The sequence below is a fragment of the Oryctolagus cuniculus genome, chromosome 13, assembly GCF_964237555.1.
Source record: "Oryctolagus cuniculus chromosome 13, mOryCun1.1, whole genome shotgun sequence".
NCBI lineage: Eukaryota > Metazoa > Chordata > Mammalia > Lagomorpha > Leporidae > Oryctolagus > Oryctolagus cuniculus.
Genome location: NC_091444.1, coordinates 43,091,730 through 43,115,608, shown reverse-complemented (window position 1 = coordinate 43,115,608; position 23,879 = coordinate 43,091,730). Strand labels below are relative to the sequence as shown.

The 23,879-nt window shown below is 41.6% G+C and overlaps 1 protein-coding gene across 1 annotated transcript in view; it reads left to right on the top strand.

Annotated features, from left to right (window-relative positions):
* CUBN (cubilin) overlaps positions 1-23,879 on the top strand; it is a 288,990-nt gene that overhangs the window by 143,334 nt on the left and 121,777 nt on the right. The window contains exons 32-36 of the mRNA XM_051820614.2: positions 13,170-13,329; positions 14,900-15,013; positions 17,130-17,240; positions 20,170-20,298; positions 21,187-21,319. Coding sequence (XP_051676574.2) covers positions 13,170-13,329; positions 14,900-15,013; positions 17,130-17,240; positions 20,170-20,298; positions 21,187-21,319 — 647 coding nt within the window. The remainder of the gene's footprint in view (positions 1-13,169; positions 13,330-14,899; positions 15,014-17,129; positions 17,241-20,169; positions 20,299-21,186; positions 21,320-23,879) is intronic.

Here is a 23,879-nt window from a genome sequence, read left to right as displayed (position 1 = left end):
AGGCAGGCATTGAAGCACCACCCCCATCATCATAGCTAGATGGAACCTGGATGTGAAACATATCCTGGAGTCCAATGTCTTACATAATATCTCTGCAATTAAGTTCATACAAAGCTAACCGTTCATTTTGGAGGAATTAAAGTTATTTTCTTGATTCTGTTGCTTAAGCAGAGTCATTAGCAAAGTAAAAAATTCAGCTGCCAATCCCTCTTTCAAATCGTGTTTGTGATCAGGGGATTTCTAATAGAGCTTAAGTGTACTATTCCTTTTGAAATTTTGTGTTATTTATTTATTTTCACTTTATTTGAAAAGCAGAGATAGACAAGACAGAGGGAGAGACAGACAGAAAACTTCCATCTGTTGGTTTACTCCTCAACTGCCCACAGCAGCCAGGGTTGAGTCAGGCTGAAGCCAGGAGCCAGGAACTCCATCTGGGTCTCCCACCCAGATGGCAGGAACCCAAGTACTTGAGCTGTCATCAGCTGCCTCTAAGGTTATGCATTAGCAGGAAGCTGGATCAGAAGTGGAATAGCTGGTGTTCCAATCAGGTAATCCGGTATGAGATGCAGGCATCAAATTAACTGCTGTGCCAAACACCCCCACCACCAAAGTGTATTAATCCATACCAGAGTGAATTATGCTACAATGGGAATAGCCATCCTGTTTTCAAAATCTCTGTAATAATTTGTATTGTTCAAATTGGAAATATTGATTTAACAGTCATCACTATCAGCCATAAACACACAGATACACAGAACATTAACTTTGGAAGAAGAGATCAGTTTGGAAACTAGGGATCATGTACTGTTATGTTCTTTTTGTTTTTTAAAGAATTATTTTATTTACTTGAAAGGTAGAGTTTAGAGGGAGAGAGAAAGAGAGAGCTTCCATCCACTGATTCATTCCTCAAATAAACACATTGGCCAGAGCTGGGATAGACCAAAGTCAGGAGACAGGAGCTTCTTCGGGGTCTCCCACATGGATGTAGGGCCCCAAGCATTTGAGCCATCTTCTGCTGCTTTCCCAGGTGCATTAGCAGGGAGCTGGGTCAGAAGCAGAAAATCTAGGGCTCGAACTGGCAACTATATGGGATGCTGGTGTTGGGCAGCAGCTTTACCAGCTACTCCACAATGCTGGCCCCCATGCTTTCATTATTAACAAAGGAAATTGAGATCAAGGAGTGTCATGGTCAAGGTCAGGTAGAAATTAATAGTGATAACAGAATCGGTACTAAAATGAAAGCTTTGTACTTCCTAAAGTAACAATAAATTGTTTGGTGAAATAAAAATACAGCTACAGGCAGGAACTGGAATGACAGAATAAAGGAAAACTAGAAAAATAGAAGAGAGAAATAAAATTGGAGTTAATTTGGAACCATCTTGACATCTATTTCCAATGAACTCAGACTTCATTTGTCAAGATAAGGAAAGTGTTGGGAATTCAGATTCGAAGTAGAACGTGCTCTCACTCTGAGGTCAGGAGATCTGTGTTCCATTCATTTACTTGGTCTGTGGTGCCAGCTATGTGCCAGACACTACTAGGTGTGGTCCCACCAATCCTGTCAAGGCCTGAGTTTGTTCATTATAAAGTTACTGGGGAACCCCAGCAGAGAGAGGAGAACTAAGGAAGACAATGCGGTTAGGAATTGTGGGCACAAAAAGGAGAAAACAGTGGCAGATGAAAAGGTGAGGCCGTGTCAGTGGTGGGTTGGTCCTGAAAGTCAAAGTGAGACTCACACAGCTTCTCACTCTCTGGGGCACCAACACACCAGGACTGGGCAGGACTGCTGGTCCCAGGTGGTGGCAAGATAAGCCCACAGGTAGCTCGAAGCCGTTACTCCTGGTGTTGTGGAACTAAAAAGAAAATTCAGCAAGTAGAAGAAATAAATGAAAATTCAAAAATAGAACAGGAGTACACAGCCTCCATCCCCTTTCATATAGCCCATAGTCAAAGGCACTAATGTGGATGATGTGTGAATGACTCTAGATGCATGGCTAAATAAATGAAGACAGGGATTTTTGTCATCTATCCCTGCAGTAGTCAGTACTTGTGGGGGAAAGTATGGACTCCTCCAGGAGAGTGTGGTCCTGAGTTCACCGCCCAGCACTATTATTGCCAGGTAATCTCAGTATTTTGAGCCACACGAGGACTTTGATAACATCTCAGCAGTGCATTCTCTAGAATGCCATGCTGCTATAATGGAAAAAGAGAGAAACAGAATTTTTTGACATCTATTGAAATAGTAAGGGCATCACGGGGAGCTAATGAGAAAGCTCAACTTGTAGTCAGGTTTCAACCCATTTGGTGAGGTGTTTGCACATCCTGCTCCATTACTTTTGAGCGTTTGCAGTAGTTAACCTCAGGCTCCCCAGGATGGCTCACGATGAGTATTTCTTGCTAAGGCAACAGGTGGGATCCACTGGCTGGAGGTGGCACTGTCTGGTGAGCACAAAAATGGCTTCATTCTGTGGCCTTTCATGAAAACTGAGTATTAATGTGACCTTGTCTGACAGTTTAATTGCTTGATTAGAGTCTCACTTCTGAGCCTTAAATTCCTGTAGCTCTGCCAGCTCTCATTGATCACTTAGAAATGCTGGTGATGGCTCATGTGAGAATCAGCGCAGCAGTACCAGGTGACCCCCAGAAACTCCTCACCTCTGGTTTAGCATCTCTCCGCTCAGCTCAGTAGCATGTCTGTCTCGTGAGAATCAGCAAGGAACAGACAAGAAAAGCAGACTAGACCCTGCGTCGCATTTGGGGAAACAGGTGCTAGGACCAACAGTTTAATTCCAAATGGAAGCAAACCAAAGCAAAATGAAACCAAGGACATGATTAGTAACTAAGATTTGCTTTCTTACACTTTTTGTGCCCATCCAGGAGAAAGAAAGCCAAGTATCTGAGTTGAACTGAAACACATCCCTCACCCCCACCCCAAAGCTGCAGTGACTGTTTCTGTTTCCATTATTTGGCAATAAGGCCAGGGTGGGACAGGGCAGACACAGCTAGCAGGATCCGCATTGTTTTATTTTTTTAAAGACACCTCCCATAATGTGTTTCCTTTTAAAACACTGATCATTTCCAAAGAAGAGCAACCAGATACCGGAATAAAAGAACTCGGTGCTTCAAAGAGACAAGAGAAACAAGTCTTCTTTAAATATTGATTGTTCTACAAATAAATATGTGACAGAAATAGTCCACTTCCCCTCTGTCTCTTACTTCCCCTTTCTCCCCACCACAAAAATTTTGGTTTTCATTTGATACTTGAAGATGATCTCTTTAAAAGGTTTATTTTATGACTTGATTCTCATATAGCATAGCCATTTCACATTCCAGCACCAAAGTAATCACCACAAGCTGTACCAATATTTTGCATCCCCAAAGCAAAAACATAATTGAAGCCACAGCTCTCTGCCTGTGGACATAGGTTTTGTTTTGGTTGACATTTCAGCTCAGAATCCCCTCAAATGCTTGTTTGTCTGTGGAAATAAAATGAGCATCTTGGATTTCTTTTCATATCAAAATTTCCAGGAATCTTGAATCACTGCTTACAGACACTTCAAATTATTAGAGTTTATAGTCTGCAAAATGTGCAGACTGACTGGGATATTATCAAATAGGGGGACGGGAGTAAGAAAGTCCTGACGGGAGATGTATGGCTGTGAATGTAACTTGGGGGCTGATTTCAGAGCAGGGTGCTGGAGAATGTCCCCAGCTGAGGAAACAGGTGTCCCTCCCACCCCTGGAAAAGCTGCTATAATGAGTAATATTTTCATTTCCTTCCTCACTTCCATTTATGACTTTAACAGCTTGGATAATTTCCTGTGGGATTCCCCTCCCTATCAGTTAGCATTTCCTGTATTTTGGAGCAGTTTGTGTCCTGAAATAGGAATTCCATTAGCAACCACACTACCATATACTGCACGTGAAGATACTTCATACACTTTCCAACCTCAGAACTGACTTCACATCTTGAAGGGAATTATCTCTTCTGTACCCTAAATAGCTTATCTTCAGTCATGTATTTTTATTTACTCTAAGAAGGCTTAAGGCATTCCAAAGCAGAGGACATCTGCTGTCAGATGGACTTAAAAATGAAGTGAAGGGTAAGGACCAGGTTGAAAGCCAGATTAGGCCAGGGTCAAGGTGAGAAATAAGGCCAGCCTAGACCAGAGAATTGCTTTTAGACTTAAGAAGGGCAAGGAGAGGATTTGTATCTGAGTCCAGGAATGAAATCATATTTAGGACTCAGGGATATAAATTTTGGGCTTCGTTATTGGTCCTAAACACTGTGCTCTCTGTTATACAATCTGCAGCATCAGCCATGCTGGGAATCCCATGCATGTTCAGTGGAATGGAATGCATGACAGATGCCAATAGCTCTGAAACCCACAGGAGCCCAACAGAAGACTCTCTAAAATGCTACTAACAATGCCTTATTGCTGTTCTAGAGAAGTGATGGAGACTTCTCTTCTACTCCCAGAGCTACCAGGATTGTCCTTCTGGGAAACCATGGCCATCTCCCCTCGCTTCACAGACTCATGGTCTCTCAGTAGTCTAAAGGCAGGACTAGACCTTTATTTTACCTCTGCACTTTCATTAATGATAATGGACCAGATGTCAGACACATAAGATTTCTCTACCAGCCGTGCACAATTAAGTGTGTAAGTAAAGCAAGTGATTTATATTTTCTGAGCTTCAGTTTTTGCAGTAGTAAAATGGAGTTGAAATAACTGAATTTTTAAAAATGTATTTAAAGCACTTATCAATGTCTGGTATAGACAAGTATTAACTGCTACTTCTAGTGTTCCCACTACTATCACTACTTCTACTATGTCATAGATGCTGTTATCTTTTTTAAACATTATAAATCTTAGGTACATGGAATGAGATCTATAATACTCTGTTCACTACTCACCATCAAGAACAGCCCCATTTATTTTATTTTAATAGTCCTTTTATGAGTAGCCATTTAGCCTAGCAATGAAGCTGCCAGATAAGATGCCATGTTCCATTTCAGGGAGCCTAGTTTCGACCCATGGCTTCAGTTCCTCACTCCAGCTTTCTGCTAATGCAGGCCCTGGAAGCAGCAGGTGATGGCTTAAGGAACTGGCTTCTTGCCTCTCACATGGGAGACCTGGATCTAGTTTCCAGCTTCTGGCTTCACCCTGCTTGGCCTCAGCCTTCCCAAGCATCTAGGGAATGGACCAGTGAATGGGAGCTCTCTCTGACTCATTGTCTGCATATCTCTCTGCCTCTCAGATAAATTAAAAACATTTTAAGTACTTCTAAAAATTTTAAAATGTGTATCATAAGTTTTTCCATACATTCAATATGTCATCTCAAGGAATTGTGTCACTTTGTGCCTATATTATTCTGACTTTCCAGAACACTCATATATAGGTTAAGAAGAAAAAGTTACAACATAGAAAATGAAAATAACAGCATATTCGTATATACTCATCATTTCTTTGCATGGAAATCTCAACTCTGAAACTGAGGTGAAGCATTTTCATACTTTGGGGATTATAAAATACACTATACATTTTGCTTTTGCATTAAAAATCACTTCTTCTTACTCTGGTTTTAATAAATTTTAATGCATACATTAAGTTGGTTTATTTTCTTCCTGAGCAAGATGAAACAAGAAACCAGGAGATATGCTAGAAATAATTTCCCACCTCTTACTCTCCAACAATCTGAAGAAATATACTCCCATTTCAGAAATGAAAATGCAAGCATCACTCAGTATGCTAAAACTCATCCTCCCCACCCCCACTCCCAGTCATGCGCTTTGAGCTGTAAGTGCTGACTGAGATTTCTGTCTGGTGATCATGAGCCCTTTAATCATGCCAGGGTTTTCATCACAGCATTGAGGCTGCAGGCTGAAGAGCTGTGCCCCCACCCCTGCATCAACTGTGTGCTCTTAATTTTCAACAAAGCATCAGTCAGTACTCTTCTTTATTTGCTGCAATGTTAAAATGTTTTGAGATAATCCATTTTTGTGTTAAACTTTACAGTTCAGAAGAAGCACAGGGTACTGGTTATTCTTTGGAGACTGAGTTAAAGGGGGACACCAGTTTAAGGCAGAGAAATTTCAGTCTGCTGTAGTGATGTAGGAAAAATGAATGAGGTCCTAAAAGACAGCCATATGGAAACTGAGGGTGAGGTGGAGGGGGATCAGCCATGAGAGTCGTCAGAGACAGAATTGACAGAACACACAGAGGTGTTGGATTTGGGGGTCAGGGAGAGATCTAAAATGATGTGGCAACTGGGTGTGTGCCTCTGGCATTTGCTGAGGCCAGACATACAGGCAGGGGAGTAATGTGGGATACAGGGGATGGAATCAGCTTGAGACACTGATTTTCAAGGATTGTGGGAAGTAGAGGGACGGTGTCTGGTATGCAGCTGGCAGTGGGAGGGAGGGCTGGGTCAGAGTTACAGCTATTAGTCAGCTAACAAATGCTGTGCAAATCTTAAAACAGAAGCCATATCCATGAAACTTGATACATGCTGCCAGGCAGCAAGAGGCTAGATTAACCGGCGATAATGTGCATCTGGCTTAAATCCTGTATGGTGCTCTTTGATGAATGGTGGCCTTTCATATCTGTATGTGATCACTTACATGTCTGAAGGGCTAATGCACTTAAAATGTTTAATATGTACATTTTATTGAAATTTGTAAAGAAAAGGACAAACATGATATTAATGCCATCCTTAGTATTGTAATAGATACAAACTATTAAAATTTTATTTCCTGTACATACACATACAAATACATACACATAAACATGCAGAATTAAGACAATACAATATATAATTTCCTATCCTGCCTTCTCCACCTAATATTTGAATATTTTTATTTAAAAAAATTTCTTTTGCTAGATAGTCAATTATATGAACATACTATAATTCAGTTAACTTCTAATTCTAAGTAATTGAATATTGTACTCAATTAACCATTTACAATTCTTTTAGGTTTTTTTCCTTACTGTAACAACCCTATGATGAATATCTTTATGTGTGAATATTGATCTACATTTCCTGCCATTTTCTTTATGTAGGCTCTAGCATCTTTACTGAGAAGTCTATTCTAAAATATCTTAAGTATGTAGAAAAATATCATCTATATAACTGCATAGAAAGTACATAACATACAAAATATCTCCCTGTCCAGACTACCATACCTTAATATTTTGCTGTATTTACTACAAGTTCCTTTATTTTTTTCCCCTAAAAAGAAATTAATTATCAAGGCCACAACTTGAGCCAGCATTGTTGTGCTGGTTCCGGTCCCAGCTGCTGCACTTTGATCTTGAGCCCTAAAATGCCTGAGAAGGCAGCAGAAATGGCTCATGTCCTTGGGCCCTTGCCACCCGGGTGCAAAATCTGGATGGCAATCTAGGCTCCTGGCTTCAGCCTGGCCCAGGACAAGCAGATGGAAGATATCTTTTTCTCTCACTCACTTGCTCTCTCTCTCTCTCTCTCTTTCTCTCTCACTCTGTCTCTCCTTTTCTTTTCTCTGTAACTCTGTCTTTCAAATACATAAAATAAATCTTTTTTAAAAAAAGAAATACACAGCTAAATCCCATGTGTATTCATCATGCCATTCCCTAGTCCCCTCCCAGCGAAAGTCATTAAAGAGAATTTTGGTTTGTGAGTTCCATGACTGTATAGTTTTTTGTCATCATAATGTGTTCATATATGAGGTACTGTATTGTATGTTTTATGTAAATGACATCACACAGTATATATCCTTTGCTCTTTCTAACTCAACATTCTGTTACTTTACATTTTTCTGCATTGTAACGCATTCAGGTTGGATGTGTTCTTTTTGCCACTGTTCTGTAACTCATTCTCCTGTAATGATCGTTGCTTCCAATATTTTGTAATCACAATATTTTTGTGCTGAGTATTCTTTCTATTTTTTTTTTTTTTTTTTGACAGGCAGAGTGGACAGTGAGAGAGAGAGACAGAGAGAAAGGTCTTCCTTTGCCGTTGGTTCACCCTCCAATGGCCGCCACAGCCGGCGCGCTGCCTCTGGCGCACCGCGCTGATCCGAAGCCAGGAGCCAGGTGCTTTTCCTGGTCTCCCATGGGGTGCAGGGCCCAAGCACTTGGGCCATCCTCCACTGCACTCCCTGGCCACAGCAGAGAGCTGGCCTGGAAGAGGGGCAACCGGGACAGAATCCGGCGCCCCGACCGGGACTAGAACCCGGTGTGCCGGCACTGCAAGGCGGAGGATTAGCCTAGTGAGCGCGGCGCTGGCCCGCTGAGTATTCTTATACATCCTTTTGTTTGTAACCATTCAAGCTTTTAACTTTACTATATATTGCCAAATTCCATTAAAAATGTATGTAGGGGAACTAATGAAAGGAGAAAACTTACTCTCATATTCATACTTAAAATTTCCACAGAACTTTCAAGACGTTACCTTATTTTCTGTTTGTAATAACCTTATGAAGCAGCAAGGAAAATTGTGTACTCTCATTATTTTTTCAGTGGCAAAACTGAAAATGTGACTTTCTAAATGCTTTGGCAAAAACACAGAAGTGTGGCATGGGCATTTGACACAGTGGTTGGGATGCCACTTGGGTCACCCATATCCCATATCAGAGTGCCTAGGTTCAAGTCCAGGTTCTTCTCCGAATTCCATCTTCCTGCTAACGCATACCCTGAGAGGCAGTAGTTGACAGTTCAGGTAATTGGGTTCCTGCTACCTGCATGCAAGGCCCACGTTGAGTTCCTGGTTCCCAGCTTCAACCTAGCTAGGCTTTGGCTGTTGTGGGTGTTTGAGGAGTGAGCCAGTAGATGAGTGACCGCATTCTGTCTCTCTCTGCCTTTGCAATAAATTTAATTATTCATTAAAAAAAAAAAAAGAACTGAGAAATATCCAGGATACATCCAGGACTCAAGCCTTGGTATTCTGATCCCACAGGCAGAATTTCCCAGGTGTGTGGACTCAGATAAGTGTGCTTTCCATAGGCCTCAGTGGGTCAGGAAATGTCAGCTGGGCTGGGCCTGTGAGGGACAGGATAGGCTTTTCCTCAGCCATAGTCTTCTGTGCTTAGAGATCATAAACTGTCTCATACATAAGCCACTTATTCATTTATACATCAGTCAATCATTATCTATTATGTGCTAGGTCTTGTACTTTGAAAAATTCTCTTATGTATGTATGATAAAGTTAAACTTTGGTATTCTGAATGTATGTGCTATTATTTTGAAATTTTATAAATTTTTGAAAGAGTCTCATCAACTTTCCTGTAGGGATGAGATTAATTCTTAACCAGATCAGACTCTTGTTTTCAGAGCTGCTGTAGTTGGAACTCCCAGAGACACTATTTTTTTCTTTGTGGGTTCAATTTCAAAATTTTATTTTATTGTCATTTAGAAGTGAGTTAATGAGGCTGGCGCTATGGTGCAGCAGATTGAGGCCCTGGCCTGTAACACTGGCATCCATATCGGCGCTGTTTCGAGTCCCGGCTGCTTCACTTCCAACCCATTTCCCTGCTGGTGGCCTGAGAGAATAGCAGAGGATGGCCCTGGTGCTTGGGCCCCTGCTCCCATGTAGAGACCCTGAGGAGGCTCCTGGCTTCTGGCTTCAGATCAGCTCAGCTGCAGCCATCTGGGGAGTGAACCAGTGGATGGAAGACCTCTCTCTCTGTCTCTACCTCTCTCTGTAACTCTACCTTTCAAATAAATAAAATAAATCGTTTTTTAAAAAAGTGACTTAGTTTAGATATACAGAGTTTTGTTTGGTGTAAATATTACTCTGACTGATACCACTTAAGATTGGAAAATCATTTCCCAGGTCTGGAAACTTCTTGGCAGTAGACTTCAGTAAGAATTATATAAACTATATGAGTTTATTACATATGTAGCCAATAATAATACAATTTGTGAGCTCTGCTTTTGTAACTAAATGGAAGTAAAAGGACAAGTACATAATGATACTTTTCATGACTTTACAATTTTAAGTAAACAAGTACAGAGTCAAGTACAGAGGTTCTCTATTTTCTTCCTTGCAGTGCTTTTCTTGTAACTTTGTAAGTTGAAACTTTAGAGATGAAAATATTGACTTAATATTACAGGTGTTAAGAACACTCTCAAATAAGAGAATTGCTATTGCAAATGCTGTTTTAAAAAACAAACATGCTTCCTTGGGAGTATAAGGTTTCAAAACTTCCTAAAATGACAGGTAAATGAAACTTGATAACTATCACAAACATTTTAAAGAGAAGAGAGTGACATTGTATGGTATGGAATCTAGAGAGAAAAGACTGCTATTCACTGGCTGTGTGATCATTACTAGCTTATAACAGATAAGATTATAGTTTACTAGCACTTCATTTTAATCATTAAAAATACATGGTTTTAAGGACTCGGTTTCGATGATTCTGACACTGTCTATAACGCAGTCATCACGTTTGAGGTATCTTTGGTATATGATTTCAACTCAAGCCATTTAGGAGCCTTCTTTCAGTCCCTTGCTCATGATGTCATGCCCCCAGCCAGGGTCCTGAAGCTGGAGGACTTAAGGGGATGGGAGCACTGGGAGGCCTGTAGACCTCTCAGGAGATGAGTGAAATGGCTCAGTCATGTGACTTTCTAAAAATTTCTAACCTTAACTTTCTAATTTACCTCTTTTGCCCTTCTTTCCCTTTAGAGGAATGCATTCAGAGTGAAAACAAGGACTTAGAAAGGAAGGGAACAAAATATATTTACTGAACCCTTGAATTTGGGCAGCAATAAATGACCCTGAAAGTCTTGCCTCTTTGAGACTGTAGACTTATAAAAATCCTTTCAATTTCTTTTTGGTGGGGGTAGGGATGTCTATAAACTTCATAGGACCCAAGGTTTCATTGGAGTTTAAGAAATTAAAAAATGTTATTCTAACAAATAAATATATCTTGAGAGAACCAAGTAGTCTTATGTGTGATCAAGAGGCAATGGATGTATTCTCCAAACTCTGTTATCTCTGATGTTCTAGAAAGATGTTCTTTATCCTTTGATAGTAAATCCCAGGTGGTAGAATATAACATTACTAAAACCCTAGGAAGTTAGTGTGTTGAGCTTAGACAGAAATAAAAACCAACTACAAAGGTAATAAATGCTTGATCTAATTCAAGGCTGGTTATATTTGAGAATAGGGTGAAGGATAGATGCAGTAAGAGGTTTTTCCTTCTGGTGGTTTATTTGTTGTTTTGGCTACTGTTTTAGCTATTGGTCCAATCATATTAGATTGGACACTTTATTTTGCATTGGTCAATAAGATGCCATTTACCATTTATTAAATTTTGCTAAATAAAACTCAATTTTAAAGTTTCATTTATTCGAGATATGGATTGAAAATGTGAATGTTAAATAAACACAGAAAAAGGAACCACATTTTAAATTCATTTTTCTAAAAGCCTTTTCCCCTCTTTGAGAATTAAAAATCATATCAATATTTGATTCATGAGCTTATATAAATCAAACTGAGAGTAGCCTCCAGTCACACTTAAATGCTAAAGACAGCACTGAGTCTAGTCATCACTAGAGCTTTAAAGTTGCATATGAGTACCTTCCTTGCATTAAGTCCTGAACTTCGGTTTTCCCCATGATTTGCTCATAACATATGTGTGTGGGTGTGTGTATGTAAAATGATAATTTAATTGAATGAAACAGCCATAGGTTTTTTTTTTTTTTTGGTAAGATTCAGTTTTTATTTTATTTGAAAGACAAGTTACAGAGAGAAGTAGAGACATAGAAAGGGCTCTTCCACCACTCGTTCATTCCTCAAATGGCCACAATGGCAGGAGCTGAGCCAATCTGAAGTCAGGAGCCAGGAGTTTTTTATGGGTCTCCCACGTGGGTGTAGGAGACCAAGGACTTGGGCCATCTACTACTACTTTCCCAGGTACATTAGCAGGGAGCTGAATTGGAAGTGCAGCAGCCAAAACTTGAACCGGAGCCCATATGCTGGTGCTGCAGGCCAGGGCTTTAACCCACTGAGCCACAGTGCCTGCCCTGAAATAGCCATATTTTAACTTCATGCTTTCATTCCCACTCTAGTGGTTGGCAAGTTGACGCATGCATCCTGCTCAATTCATAGCTTGCACTGAACAAAATAAAAGAGTTTTAATCCTAAACTGTAGAATCTAATTGTCTGATTCAATATGACCTGCTTCCTTGCTCCCTCTTAAGAATTGTGTGACCTGCCCATTGTCGCTCGCTCCGCAGGCTCGCAGAGGAGCGGCAACAGATTTGCTGTTGTTTCTTTCCCTGGTCCTCCCCGGATTAGCTGCCGCCCCCCCCCCCCCGCCCCGCTTCCGCGGAGGGGTGGCACACCGCTGGCCAGCTCTCTCAGGGGTTCCTCAGATGTTCCTCCTGCATGTTGTCTCTCTCCTCCTTTATAGTCCTCTTCCACCAATCCCAACTCTGCTGACGTTCTCTCCCCACACGCTGAGCATGGTGCTCTCCTCCAATCAGGGGCAGGATCAGCTCCTGCAGCTTGTTAGTGGAATTGGTGAGGCAGCTGTGTGGAAGTTGTTTACTCCCTCTCAGCGCCATATGGTGGGAGATCAGATGCATAGAGTTAGTCTTAGCAGTTCCAATAGTTTAGTCTAGTCTCAGTAATTTCAGTATTTGTCCTCAGTATTTATTTGTCCACGGTCTTAGTACTTATTTGTCTCCCGGGCGACGGGCCCTGCCATGTTATGGGAGATGGGCCCTGCTCCCCACAGCCCATATTATGCGTTTTCTGTGCATCTGTTGTCATGTTCAGACAAGTGGTGAGAGGACTGGAAAATAAAATTGGACCATGCATATGAAGGGCTCAGTCCAGCTCCTGGCACATAGTAGGCAACTCTGTGAGTGGCAGCTGTTCTAATAATCCAAGGAAAAAGAGCTCATTCCTCCCAGATTTACACATAGGAGTATTCAAAAATTCACACTAGACACAGAGCTCCAAGCCGGAGAGTAGCTTCAGTTTCACAGACCAGTGCAGAGATTTCCAGTACATGTAATATACATTCTACTCTTTTCACACACAGGGAAGGTTAGCTAAGTCCCAGCACAGCACTGAGCAGAGACAGTGTCTAATTCAGTTAAAAATACATTATGGTGTAAGGGCCTTCTAGATGCAAATCTGAAGTTCTGAACCAATTTTCCTGTCTTGTTTCTTCATAGGCATATGATGTCGCAAACTCCGTAACCACCCGCCTTGCCAATGCATGTGGAAGACAGCCGCTGACTAATCCCATCATCTCTACAGGAAACAACCTTTTTGTGAGGTTTCAGTCTCACCTTTCTAGACAGAGTAGAGGCTTCCGAGCTCAGTTCAGGCAAGGCAAGTACCCTGTGGGTCTCCCCAAGCACTGGAGAAATATTCTTGGTGCTAACCATGAGACTGATTCTCAGAAACTCATCATAACTTTTTGCTTCACACACAAAATAATTAAATAGAACAAGGGAACTGTCATAATCATTACCAACTATCGAAACTTTCAACTTTATCCTTGTAAAAATGTTTTATCGTTTATCTAGTATCTATCCAATGCATTGCCCTAGAGGGAAACACACCACTCTGAATTTCAAGACTTGCTTACGATAGTCAGAGGGTAACCTCAAGAAGCTCTGGTCCCCTCCCCCTTACTGAATCCTGCCATTGTCCCTGACACTGGGGAGTCAGTGTTGTCTTTCAGTGTTTTTGGTCTTAAGTCACCACTTCTCAATTTCTCCTCCAAGACTTTTCCACCTGGTTCTTCGCGGAGATTAACCCTTTATCCTGTGATCAGAGATGGAAAGAACACACAGCTGGAGGAGTCATTGACTTGAGAATGGTTATAATTTTTGTTCAAATAATTCTCTTTAAGTAAATTTGATCTGTTTAGTCATTACCTCTCTTTAAGTGACTTGCTTGTATTCTGTAGTAAAAAGCTCTGGATGGGGACACCTTCTTCTAAAGATGCACTGTAGACTTTGGAGCAAGATAGGTTGTATATCAACAGTCACTATTAGTGATTTCAAAGAATAAAGTTTCCTAATGTATTTCTGACATTTACTCATTCCCTTAACTTTTGCTTCACAGCGAAAAGCCACCACAAACTCTTATCTGGACTGTGATAACAGCTTCCTGAAACTCACTCCACTTTCCCCATCTTCCTCCAAGGTCATATTACAAACCACCTCACTCTGAGCAGGCCGTTGAGGGCTCCAATGTTTCTCCACACAGCCAACCCAAACCCCTTCAGATGTTATCAAAGGGTCCCAGAACCTGCCTTGATCTCTTTCCATTGTCACCTCCAACACCCTCCAGTCCTGCATGGTCCAGGCATGTCTGTCTATAGACATTGCCCTCACCATCCTCTGCGTCTTCGCTGAGACTGCCAACACCCTGGGCCACACTTCCTCAATCTCCAGGGCCTCATTCAGCTACTGCCTCCTACAGGACAGCCCTTCTCACACCTCTAGGGACTTGCTGTCTTCTAGACTGTCATAGATTTCACATCTTTGATTATATGCAGACATCCTTTGAAATCTCGTTCAATTTTGTATTTATTCTCCTGAAAAAAAATGGTTCATTGATCAGCAGATTATCCCTATACCTAACATTTATTAGTGATCACAGTCTGTGAATCATTTCCAGAGTTTTGTTTGAATGATTCAGGCAATTCTTAGTTTTTTATTTGTTGTTCTATGCCATTCCTTACTTCTTGTAATTGAAGAATATTGTTATCAGTAGAAAGTGTGTTGCCTTTTTTCCATGGTTTATGTGTACTTCCTTGTCAGGGAACTTCCTTGGCATGCATTTCAGAAAAAAAGGAAAAGTAATTTATTTTTTCATTCATCAAATAATTGTTTTCTACAATCATTAGAAATGAAAAGTATTTGACATACATGTGTCTTTGCATCCCCAGTCTGTGGAGGCTACATCCTTACCGAGTCTTTTGATACCATTTCCTCTCCATTGTTTCCTGCCAAGTATCCAAACAATCAGAATTGCACTTGGATAATTCAAGCTCAACCTCCATGTAAGTAACAAAAAGAAAAAAGAAAAGGGATCCAGGACGGATGGTGTCTGTGGGAGAGTCAGTGTAGGAGTCATGCTCTTGTCTCCTCAGTGGTAACAACTGGTGGCCTTCCTCTTCTCTTTTTGGAAGTCCCAATTCCTGATGTGTGTGAAAATAATGTTTCCTAATTGGATGAGGAAATAATTTTTACTGTTTCATATTAATTTTTAAAAATTTAAATTCAAGGTCTACAAAAGGAAAAAAATATCCCAACCTCACAAACCTATATAACCTTGCTATATGGATAGGCATGAGACATTGAAAGTAAGCAAGAATAGTTACTAGTTTTGACATGTAAGTCTTAAATCTAACAGATGACCAAGACAGTTGCTGAACCAATAAATGAATAAGAAGAACCTAAGTTAGAGAATTATCTCATAGCCTAAGAACTCAATGCCATAAGCCTGTTGATCCTCAAAGTGGAATTGAATTACAAAACTTGGTCTCTCCTGCAGTCCATGTATTTCAAAAATCCCAGCAGAGGCCTGGAGGAAATACTTAACAAGCACTTTATTTGTGTTTTGGAATCCTAGAATCTTGTTTTTTCTTCTTTTTTTTTTTAAAGATTTATTTATTTGAAAGGCAGAATTAGAGACACAGAGATAGAGAGAGAAAGAGAAAGAGATCTTCCATCTGCTGGTTTACTCCCCAAGTGACCACAATAGCCAATACTGGGACAGACCAAAGCCAGGAGCCTAAAACTCCATCTGGGTATCCCATATGGGCTTGAGCCAGCTTGTGCTACTTTCCCAGGCACGTTAGCAGGGAGCTGTATCGGAAGTGGAGAAGCTGGAACTGCTACCTGTGCCCAAACAGGATGCCTGCATTGCAGGTGGCAGCTAAACACTCTGTGCCACAATTCCGGCCCCTGAAATCTTGTTTTCTGACCTGATCGCAGACTGGTAATAAAGGTTACTATCCACATTTCACAGAGAAAACACAGAGCTGATGACTCCTAAGGACACAACAGAATGGCTACAAAGGGAGTGATTCCAGGCCATTAAGAATCCTCTTTCAGATGAGCCCTGCCCTCCTTTGAGGTTTTTAGAGGAAACTTATTATTTCAGGCATAATGTGGGAAAGGCATTACATTCTCAACTTAGTTCTGTACCTAATGACCTGTGTGAAAATAGGCAAATCACTTAAACTCATCAGGTCCCATTACAAAACAGTCTACACAATGAAGTGTTTGGCTTAAATGTTATCTAACACTTTCCCTAGTGACGTTAAGAGTTAACACATGGATGTTATCTTTATTGACTTGCATAGGATGTGGGGGCTGGTGATGTAATCCTTAGCCAATCAAGAGAGTGGAGGCCCAAAGAAAGTGGTCAGCCATCCAGAAACTGAGCCAGATACACAAAAGCCCCTGCCTTGAGATCAACAGTTTAGTGCCTAAGGATTATTTTCTAATGAGTTGTAAAGTAGTCAGATGAGAGATTTCTCTGGTTCAAGAACAGCAACAGGAAAAGATCCTATTCTGAAGATTAGGGACCCTGGAAGAACAACAAAGGGAAAATGTACCCAGGCACTTGCTGTTCTGCAAGTAATTCAAAGCTTTTTTGATAAAGGACTCTGAATCCCGAGGGCACTAGCTCTAGTTTTGAAACTGAGTGTATTAGGATGTGTGCGCCAAGGGGGAAAAATGTCGGATTTACTAGCACAGGTAAAGAACCACAGCTGAAGGATGCTGTTGTATTGAAAGAAATGCTTATGAGAGGAACACAGCCATGGGTGACGTAAAACAGCAGAAAGACTTTTTTTTCCAGTAAAATATTCCTCATAGTGGTCTGAAGGAGTTTCTTCAAGAGTCCTGTTACTCACTGCCATCAGCATTGCAAAGTCTACAAGCAGTTGCAAACTATCTGTTCTGTTATTTTCAAAAGAAACCTTGAGCACAGATCTTGGATTCTCCCCCTCTCTTTCTCCACTTAACCCCTGTGCAAATCTACCAAGTTCCTTACTTTCCTGCTGGAGAACTCTCATTGGAGTCTGATTATTGTAGGTCAAGTTTCTCTCCCTGTGTATTTTGTCTGCTGGTACTTTATTAAATAGTCTCCTCTTTTTATCCTTACAGTCAATCATATTACCCTGTCCTTCAGCCACTTTGAAATTGAAAACAGTGCAACATGTTCACGTGACTTTGTAGAAATTTTGGATGGCAACTCCCATGATGCGCCCCTCCGAGGTACTGTGCTGCTCACGCACTATATGTGTCACCTTAGCTGTGTTTTGCTTGTATATCTACATATTTATATGCTGCCATTTAATGTTAAAATATTTTCAGTAACTATCTAGTACATCATAAGCCAGTAAGGATAATTAGAGGGTAAGAGAGCAGGATTTAATGTGAAGATTCAAAAATTCATGGACATGAGTAGCTTGAGTATGTTTTTTAAAAATGTTAAAGTTGCAATTGCCTTTGATAGTAGTGCAATACAGTCCATTCTTGCATTAGGTAGCATTTTCACAGTTCTTATATTCCAATTGAGCATGTTTCTTCTGGACTTTGTCATTCATAGAAGCAAAAAGTATTAATTGAATTAAATAAATTAAGAATTGATCATTTTACCTGTTTTTTTAAAGATTTATTTTATTTATTTGAAAGGCAGTTATAGAAACAGCATGACACACACACACACAGAGCAAGAGAGAGAGACAGAGAGAGAGAGAGACAGAGAGACAGAGACAGACAGACAGAGAGAATCTTCCATCCACTGGTTCTGACTCCCCAAATGGCCACAATGGCTGGGACTGGGCCAGGAGAGAGCCAGGCACCAGAAGCTTCATCTGGATCTCCCACATGGGAGCAGGCACCCAAGGATTGGGGCCATCCTCCATAACTATTCTAGGCACATTAGCAGAGAGCTTGATCCAAAGCAGAACAGCCAGAATTCGAACTGGCACCCATATGGAATGCAATTATTGCAGGCACTAGCTTAACCAGTTACTCCACAATGCTGGTCCCCATTTTACCTGTTATTTATATTAATACAATTAAAGAGTGCCACCCATATGGAATGCCATTATTGCAGGCACTAGCTTAACCAGTTACTCCACAATGCTGGTCCCCATTTTACCTGTTATTTATATTAATACAATTAAAGAGTGCTAGGGGAACAGCATTGTGGCACAGCGGGTTGAGTCACCACCTATATGCTGGAATCAATATGGGCATCAGTTCATGTCCCTGCTGTTTTGCTTCTGATCCAACTCCCTGCTAATGCACCTGTTAAAGCAGCAGATGATGGCCTAAATAATTAGGTCCCTGCCACCTATGTAGGAGACACAGTTGGAATTCCTGGCTGCTGGTTTTGGCCTGCCTAACCACAGACATTACAGCCATTTGGGGAGTGAAACAGTGGATGGAAGATGCCTCTCTTTCTATCACTCTACCTTTCAGGTAAAGAAAATAAATCTTTAAAAAAAACTAGAGTGTTGCTACATAGTTTCTGAAATCTTCTCAAGCAAAATAATGTCAGATATTTTAAACTTTCTCCGTGACTCACTACATTGAGTTTTGTCCTATAAGCTTCTCATCCTGCACTACAAGACAAGCTCCATCAGAGAAGAGAAGAGCCTTTTTTTTTTTTTTTTTTGCTTATTGCTTTATTCCCGAGCAGTGCCTGAGATAACATTGAATAATTAATGTATGTACTTTGTACACTCTCATGTTGTCTGAATTCTTTGCCAATAAGCATTTGACCAAGGATTAAGGGATATTACTTAAAAAAAATAATTTATTTATTTATTTGAAAAGTAGAGTTACAGACAGTGAAAAGAAGAGACAGAGAGAAAGGTCTTCCTTCCGTTGGTTCACTCCCAAAATGGCTGCAACAGCTGGAGCTGTGCTGATCCGAAGCCAGGAGCCAGTATCTTCCTCCCAGTCTCCCATGCCAGTACAGGGGCCCAAGGACTTGAGCCATCTTCTGCTGCTTTCCCAGGCCATAGCAGAGAGCTGGAAAAGGAGCTGCCTGGACTAGAACCAGTGCCCATATGGGATGCTGGTAACACAGAAGATTAACCTACTGCGAAGGGATATTACTTAACACTATGTAGTACTACCTTGTCCTGAGTACTATTCTAAGTACCTTATAAATGGTACTCAATTAATCCTCACATACTGGCCGGCGCCGTGGCTCACTAGGCTAATCCTCCACCTTGTGGCGCCGGCACACCGGGTTCTAGTCCCGGTCGGGGCGCCGGATTCTGTCCCAGTTGCCCCTCTTCCAGGCCAGCTCTCTGCTGTGGCCAGGGAGTGCAGTGGAGGATGGCCCAAGTGCTTGGGCCCTGCACCCCATGGGAGACCAGGACAAGTACCTGGCTCCTGCCATCGGTTCAGCGTGGTGCGCTGGCCGCAGTGCACAGGCTGCGGCAGCCATTGGAGGGTGAACCAATGGCAAAAAGGAAGACCTTTCTCTCTGTCTCTCTCTCTCACTGCCACTCTGTCACCAAAAAAAAAAAAAAAAAAAAAAAAAAAAAAATCCTTACATACTTTTGACACAGATTTTATTCTTTCCTATACCCCCTTTTGCTGAGTGGGGCAGCTGAAGCATAGCGTGCTCAAGTAACTCGCCTCAGGTCACAAGGCTGGTAAATAGCACAACCAAGAGTTGAAGCCTGGGATTCTGGCTCTGGCATTTACACTTTTCTCTGTCACGATAGACTTGTAATACACCTAAGCATTAGTGCATTTGTTTATGCTGGTTTTTACCTTGCTGGAGAGTTTTTTTGAATTATATTTGGAGTCAAGTCATGTAAGTCTGTCCTCTGGCCTTTTTTTCTTTGTCTCAAATATAAATGGTCTCTCCTGTGCTTATAGGAGGGTATTTCAAAAAAGTTTGAGGAGAAATGGAATTAAAAGATAAATTTATTTTGGCATAAAGAATTCAAAACCCATGCATTTTCCATTAGCTTTTTGAAGACTTCACATTTATTATTTATTTTAAATTCACAGGTATTGTCTCAAACCCTACCCCTTACCTAAATTGTACTTGCCTCAGGAATTTCCTTTGTTTGCTTTCCTCTCCTGCAGTTCTGTTAAAGATGTGTTGAATGGAGCAACAGCCTCTGCCATGTCACTGATCCCTCTCCTTGTCAATATCTTCATTACACAGGCCGTTACTGCGGCACCTCCATGCCCCATCCCATCACATCCTTCGGCAGTGCCCTGATGCTGAGGTTCATTTCTGATTCTGGAAGGAATTACAATGGCTTCCATGCTACATATATGGCATCATCATCAGGTCAGAAACTTTAGCAAGTGATTCTTCTAGGCTAACAGGAGGCACCTTGATGTATTATTTGGGATTCTTACCTTCAACGTTGGGATCTAGTTTCCTGAGATCACCTTTGTGCCTAACCTGACCTTCTCCCTGCAGTTAACAGGTTCTAAATTCTAACAGTAGAGAACTACAGTAAGAGTAGAGAATTGGTTGAAAATCTGGGTGTCTGTGATCTCAGATATATTGGTTGTCAGCATCTGGATGTCTACCTATGTGACATGCCTGTTAGGACAGCCTCCGACACAGTGCCTTAGGGCTTCTCTTAGGAATGGACAGCCACGCTTGCTGCTTGCCCATCTCCCAGGCCTCGCTGCCAGGCTGAGGCAGGTCTGGGTGTTCACGGGTTGGCATGATGGACACAGCGCATGGGGAGGTGGGGATAGGGGGCCCTAGGTTTTTTCACCAGAAGAGTGCTGCTGTCCATGAGTAGTAAAGAGCCATTGAACATAGAGAAGATTGGTGTGTGTTCAGCTTTTTCCTGAGTAGGAAAAGCCAGAATACCAATATGACTTTCTCTTCCAGGCCAGCATTGAAGATAATCCTGGTGAAAAAACTGAGTGTCTGTAAGATAAAAACATCCCTTTCATTTCTCAAAGTTAGAATTCACAGGGAGAAAAGACAGTGCAGAGATTCCTTCTGAGCCACTGCACTGCAGGGCTCCGGGCTTTCACTTTGCAGAATCTTTCTCTTTCCATATATGACATGGAAGGTTTTTTTTTTTTTTGAAATGTGAAATGTAAATGCTATATTATTTGATTCTGATAATGGCCCCAATGTTCTTGCTTCTTTATCTTGTGGTGTCTTGCATTTGATCTTTGCTCTCACATTCATTTTACTTCTCTCTCCCAGCTTGCGGAGGAACCTTCTACATGGCTGAAGGCGGGTTCGACAGCCCTGGCTACCCAGACGTTTATCCCCCTAATGTGGAATGTGTCTGGAACATTGTCAGTTCCCCTGGCAACCAGCTCCAGCTGTCTTTCATGTAAGTCCTTTTCTGTGGTGTATTGTTTCAGTGTCAGTGAATCTGCAGGAAGGAAGCAGTGTTACTAATAGGATGTACGACTAATGGCGTGTGTGTCCAAGCAACTGGTAAAGAAAATGTGGTGGGAACTTTAGTGAGTCTTTTTCCAAATTCCCTCTGTTTTAATCATAGTTTGGGTTATAAATAGCATTGAGAGACTCTTGAGAATGGTTCTAGAGTCCTGCTTAATGTTACCAGCAGTAAAGTCTTGAGCTCTTGGTGAATAAATTTGTGAAACATTCACAGTCATAGAACAGTAATTTTAATTTTCCTTGGTATTACGCCCATTAGGTTTTCAGAGAATCACTGATATTCTCTCCACAAGCAGGGGCCTCTTACTTCTCTTAAGCCTTATTTACCCTCATACCCTAATCCACCTTTCCAACCACTCCTATCAGAAGAAGGATTTTGGAAATATTGGAAACTTAGTAATTGATCTGTAGAATTACTTTCATGTTCCTCATTGAACTATAATACTGTGAAGTGCAGACTGTGACTACGAAATTGACAGTAGGAGTCTGTCACATTCAGTGTGGTCCTCAATTAAATTAAGCAACAGTCATAGTATTTTCCAGAAACAGAGGTGGAAAGCACATGGGTAAGTGAAATGGGTAATTTTTAACCAATGTATATTTATTTCTTTATTCAACATTTATTTATTAAGCCACTACTATGTATTAAGCACAGAGTCAACACATACCATCCCATGCTAGATATTAAACATATGGTGAATAAAACACCTTTTCTGGGGCCAGCACTGTGGCATAGCAGGTAAAGCTGCTGCTTGTGAAGTTGGCATTCCACAGGGGTGCAGATTTGTGTTCTAGCTGCTCCATTTCTGATCCAGCTCCCTGCTAATGGCCTGGGAAAAGCAGTGGAGGATGGCCAAGTGTTTGGGCTCCTGCCACCCACATGGTAGACTTGGTGAAGCTCCTGGCTCTTAGGCTCAGAAGGCGCAGACATTGCCATTGTGGCCACTTGAGGAGTGAACCAGTGGATAGAAAATCACTCTCTCTCTCTCCCTTCTCTACATAACTCTTTCAAATAAATAAACAAATCTTTTTTTTTTTTTTTTGACAGGCAGAGTGGACAGTGAGAGAGAGAGAGAGACAAAGAGAAAGGTCTTCCTTTTGCCATTGGTTTACCCTCCAATGGCCGCCGCGGCCAGTGTGCTGCAGCCGGCACACCGCACCTATCCGAAGGCAGGAGCCAGGTACTTGTCCTGGTCTCCCATGGGGTGCAGGGCCCAAGCACTTGGGCCATCCTCCACTGCACTCCCTGGCCACAGCAGAGAGCTGGGCTGGAAGAGGGGCAACTGGGACAGAATCCGGCGCCCCAACCGGGACTAGAACCCGGTGTGCCAGCACCGCAAGGCGGAAGATTAGCCTACTGAGCCGCGGCGCTGGCCTAAGTAAACAAATCTTAAAAAATAATAACTACAATTGTTTTCCATATGTTAAAGCCCAGCCGGCGCCACGGCTCAATAGGCTAATCCTCCGCCTTGTGGCGCCGGCACACCGGGTTCTAGTCCCGGCCGGGGCACCAGATTCTGACCTGGTTGCCCCTCTTCCAGGCCAGCTCTCTGCTGTGGCCCGGGAGTGCAGTGGAGGATGGCCCAAGTGCTTGGGCCCTGCACCCCATGGGAGACCAGGAGAAACACCTGGCTCCTGCCTTCAGATCAGCACGGTGCGGCAGCCATTGGAGGGTGAACCAATGGCAAAAGGAAGACCTTTTTCTCTGTCTCTCTCACTGTCCACTCTGACTGTCAAAAAAAAAAAAAAAAAAAAAAAGAAAGAAAAAAGAAAAAGCCCAATATCTTTTGCATGGCTTTCTAGGCCCTATAATTGCCAAATAAAATGGCCTCACTTTGGAGCTTTCCTCCTTTGTCTCTCCTGTGTTGACATTGTTGACAACTGATATTCAGGATTTCAGGCTAAGTCCTGAAATGTTTAAGACAGGTGAGATGAAGCCCAGGACTGAATGACTTCACTGCACTGCTGAATTCTACCAAACATTTAAAGAATTAACTACATTTCTTATGAAGCTATTCAAAACAATTGAAAGGGAGGGAATCCTCCCAAATTCTATGAAGCCAGCATCACCTTAATTCCTAAACCTGAAAAAGATGCAACAGAAAAAGAGAACTACAGACCAATTTCCCTGATGAACATAGAAGCAAAAATCCTCTACAAAATACTAACCAATCGAATCCAACAACACACCAGAAAGATCATTTACCCAGACCAAGTGGGGTTTATCCCTGGTATGAAGGAATGGTTCAATATTCGCAAATCAGTCAGTGTGATACATCACATTAACAAATTGAAGAACAAAAACATATAATTATCTCAGATGCAGAGAAAGCATTTGATAAAATACACCCTTTCATGATGAAAACTCTAGGCAAATTGGGTATAGAAGGAACATTCCTCAACAAAATCAAGGCAATTTATGACAAACCTATAGCCAGCATCCTACTGAATGGGGAAAAGTTGGAAGCATTCCCACTGAGATCCAGAAC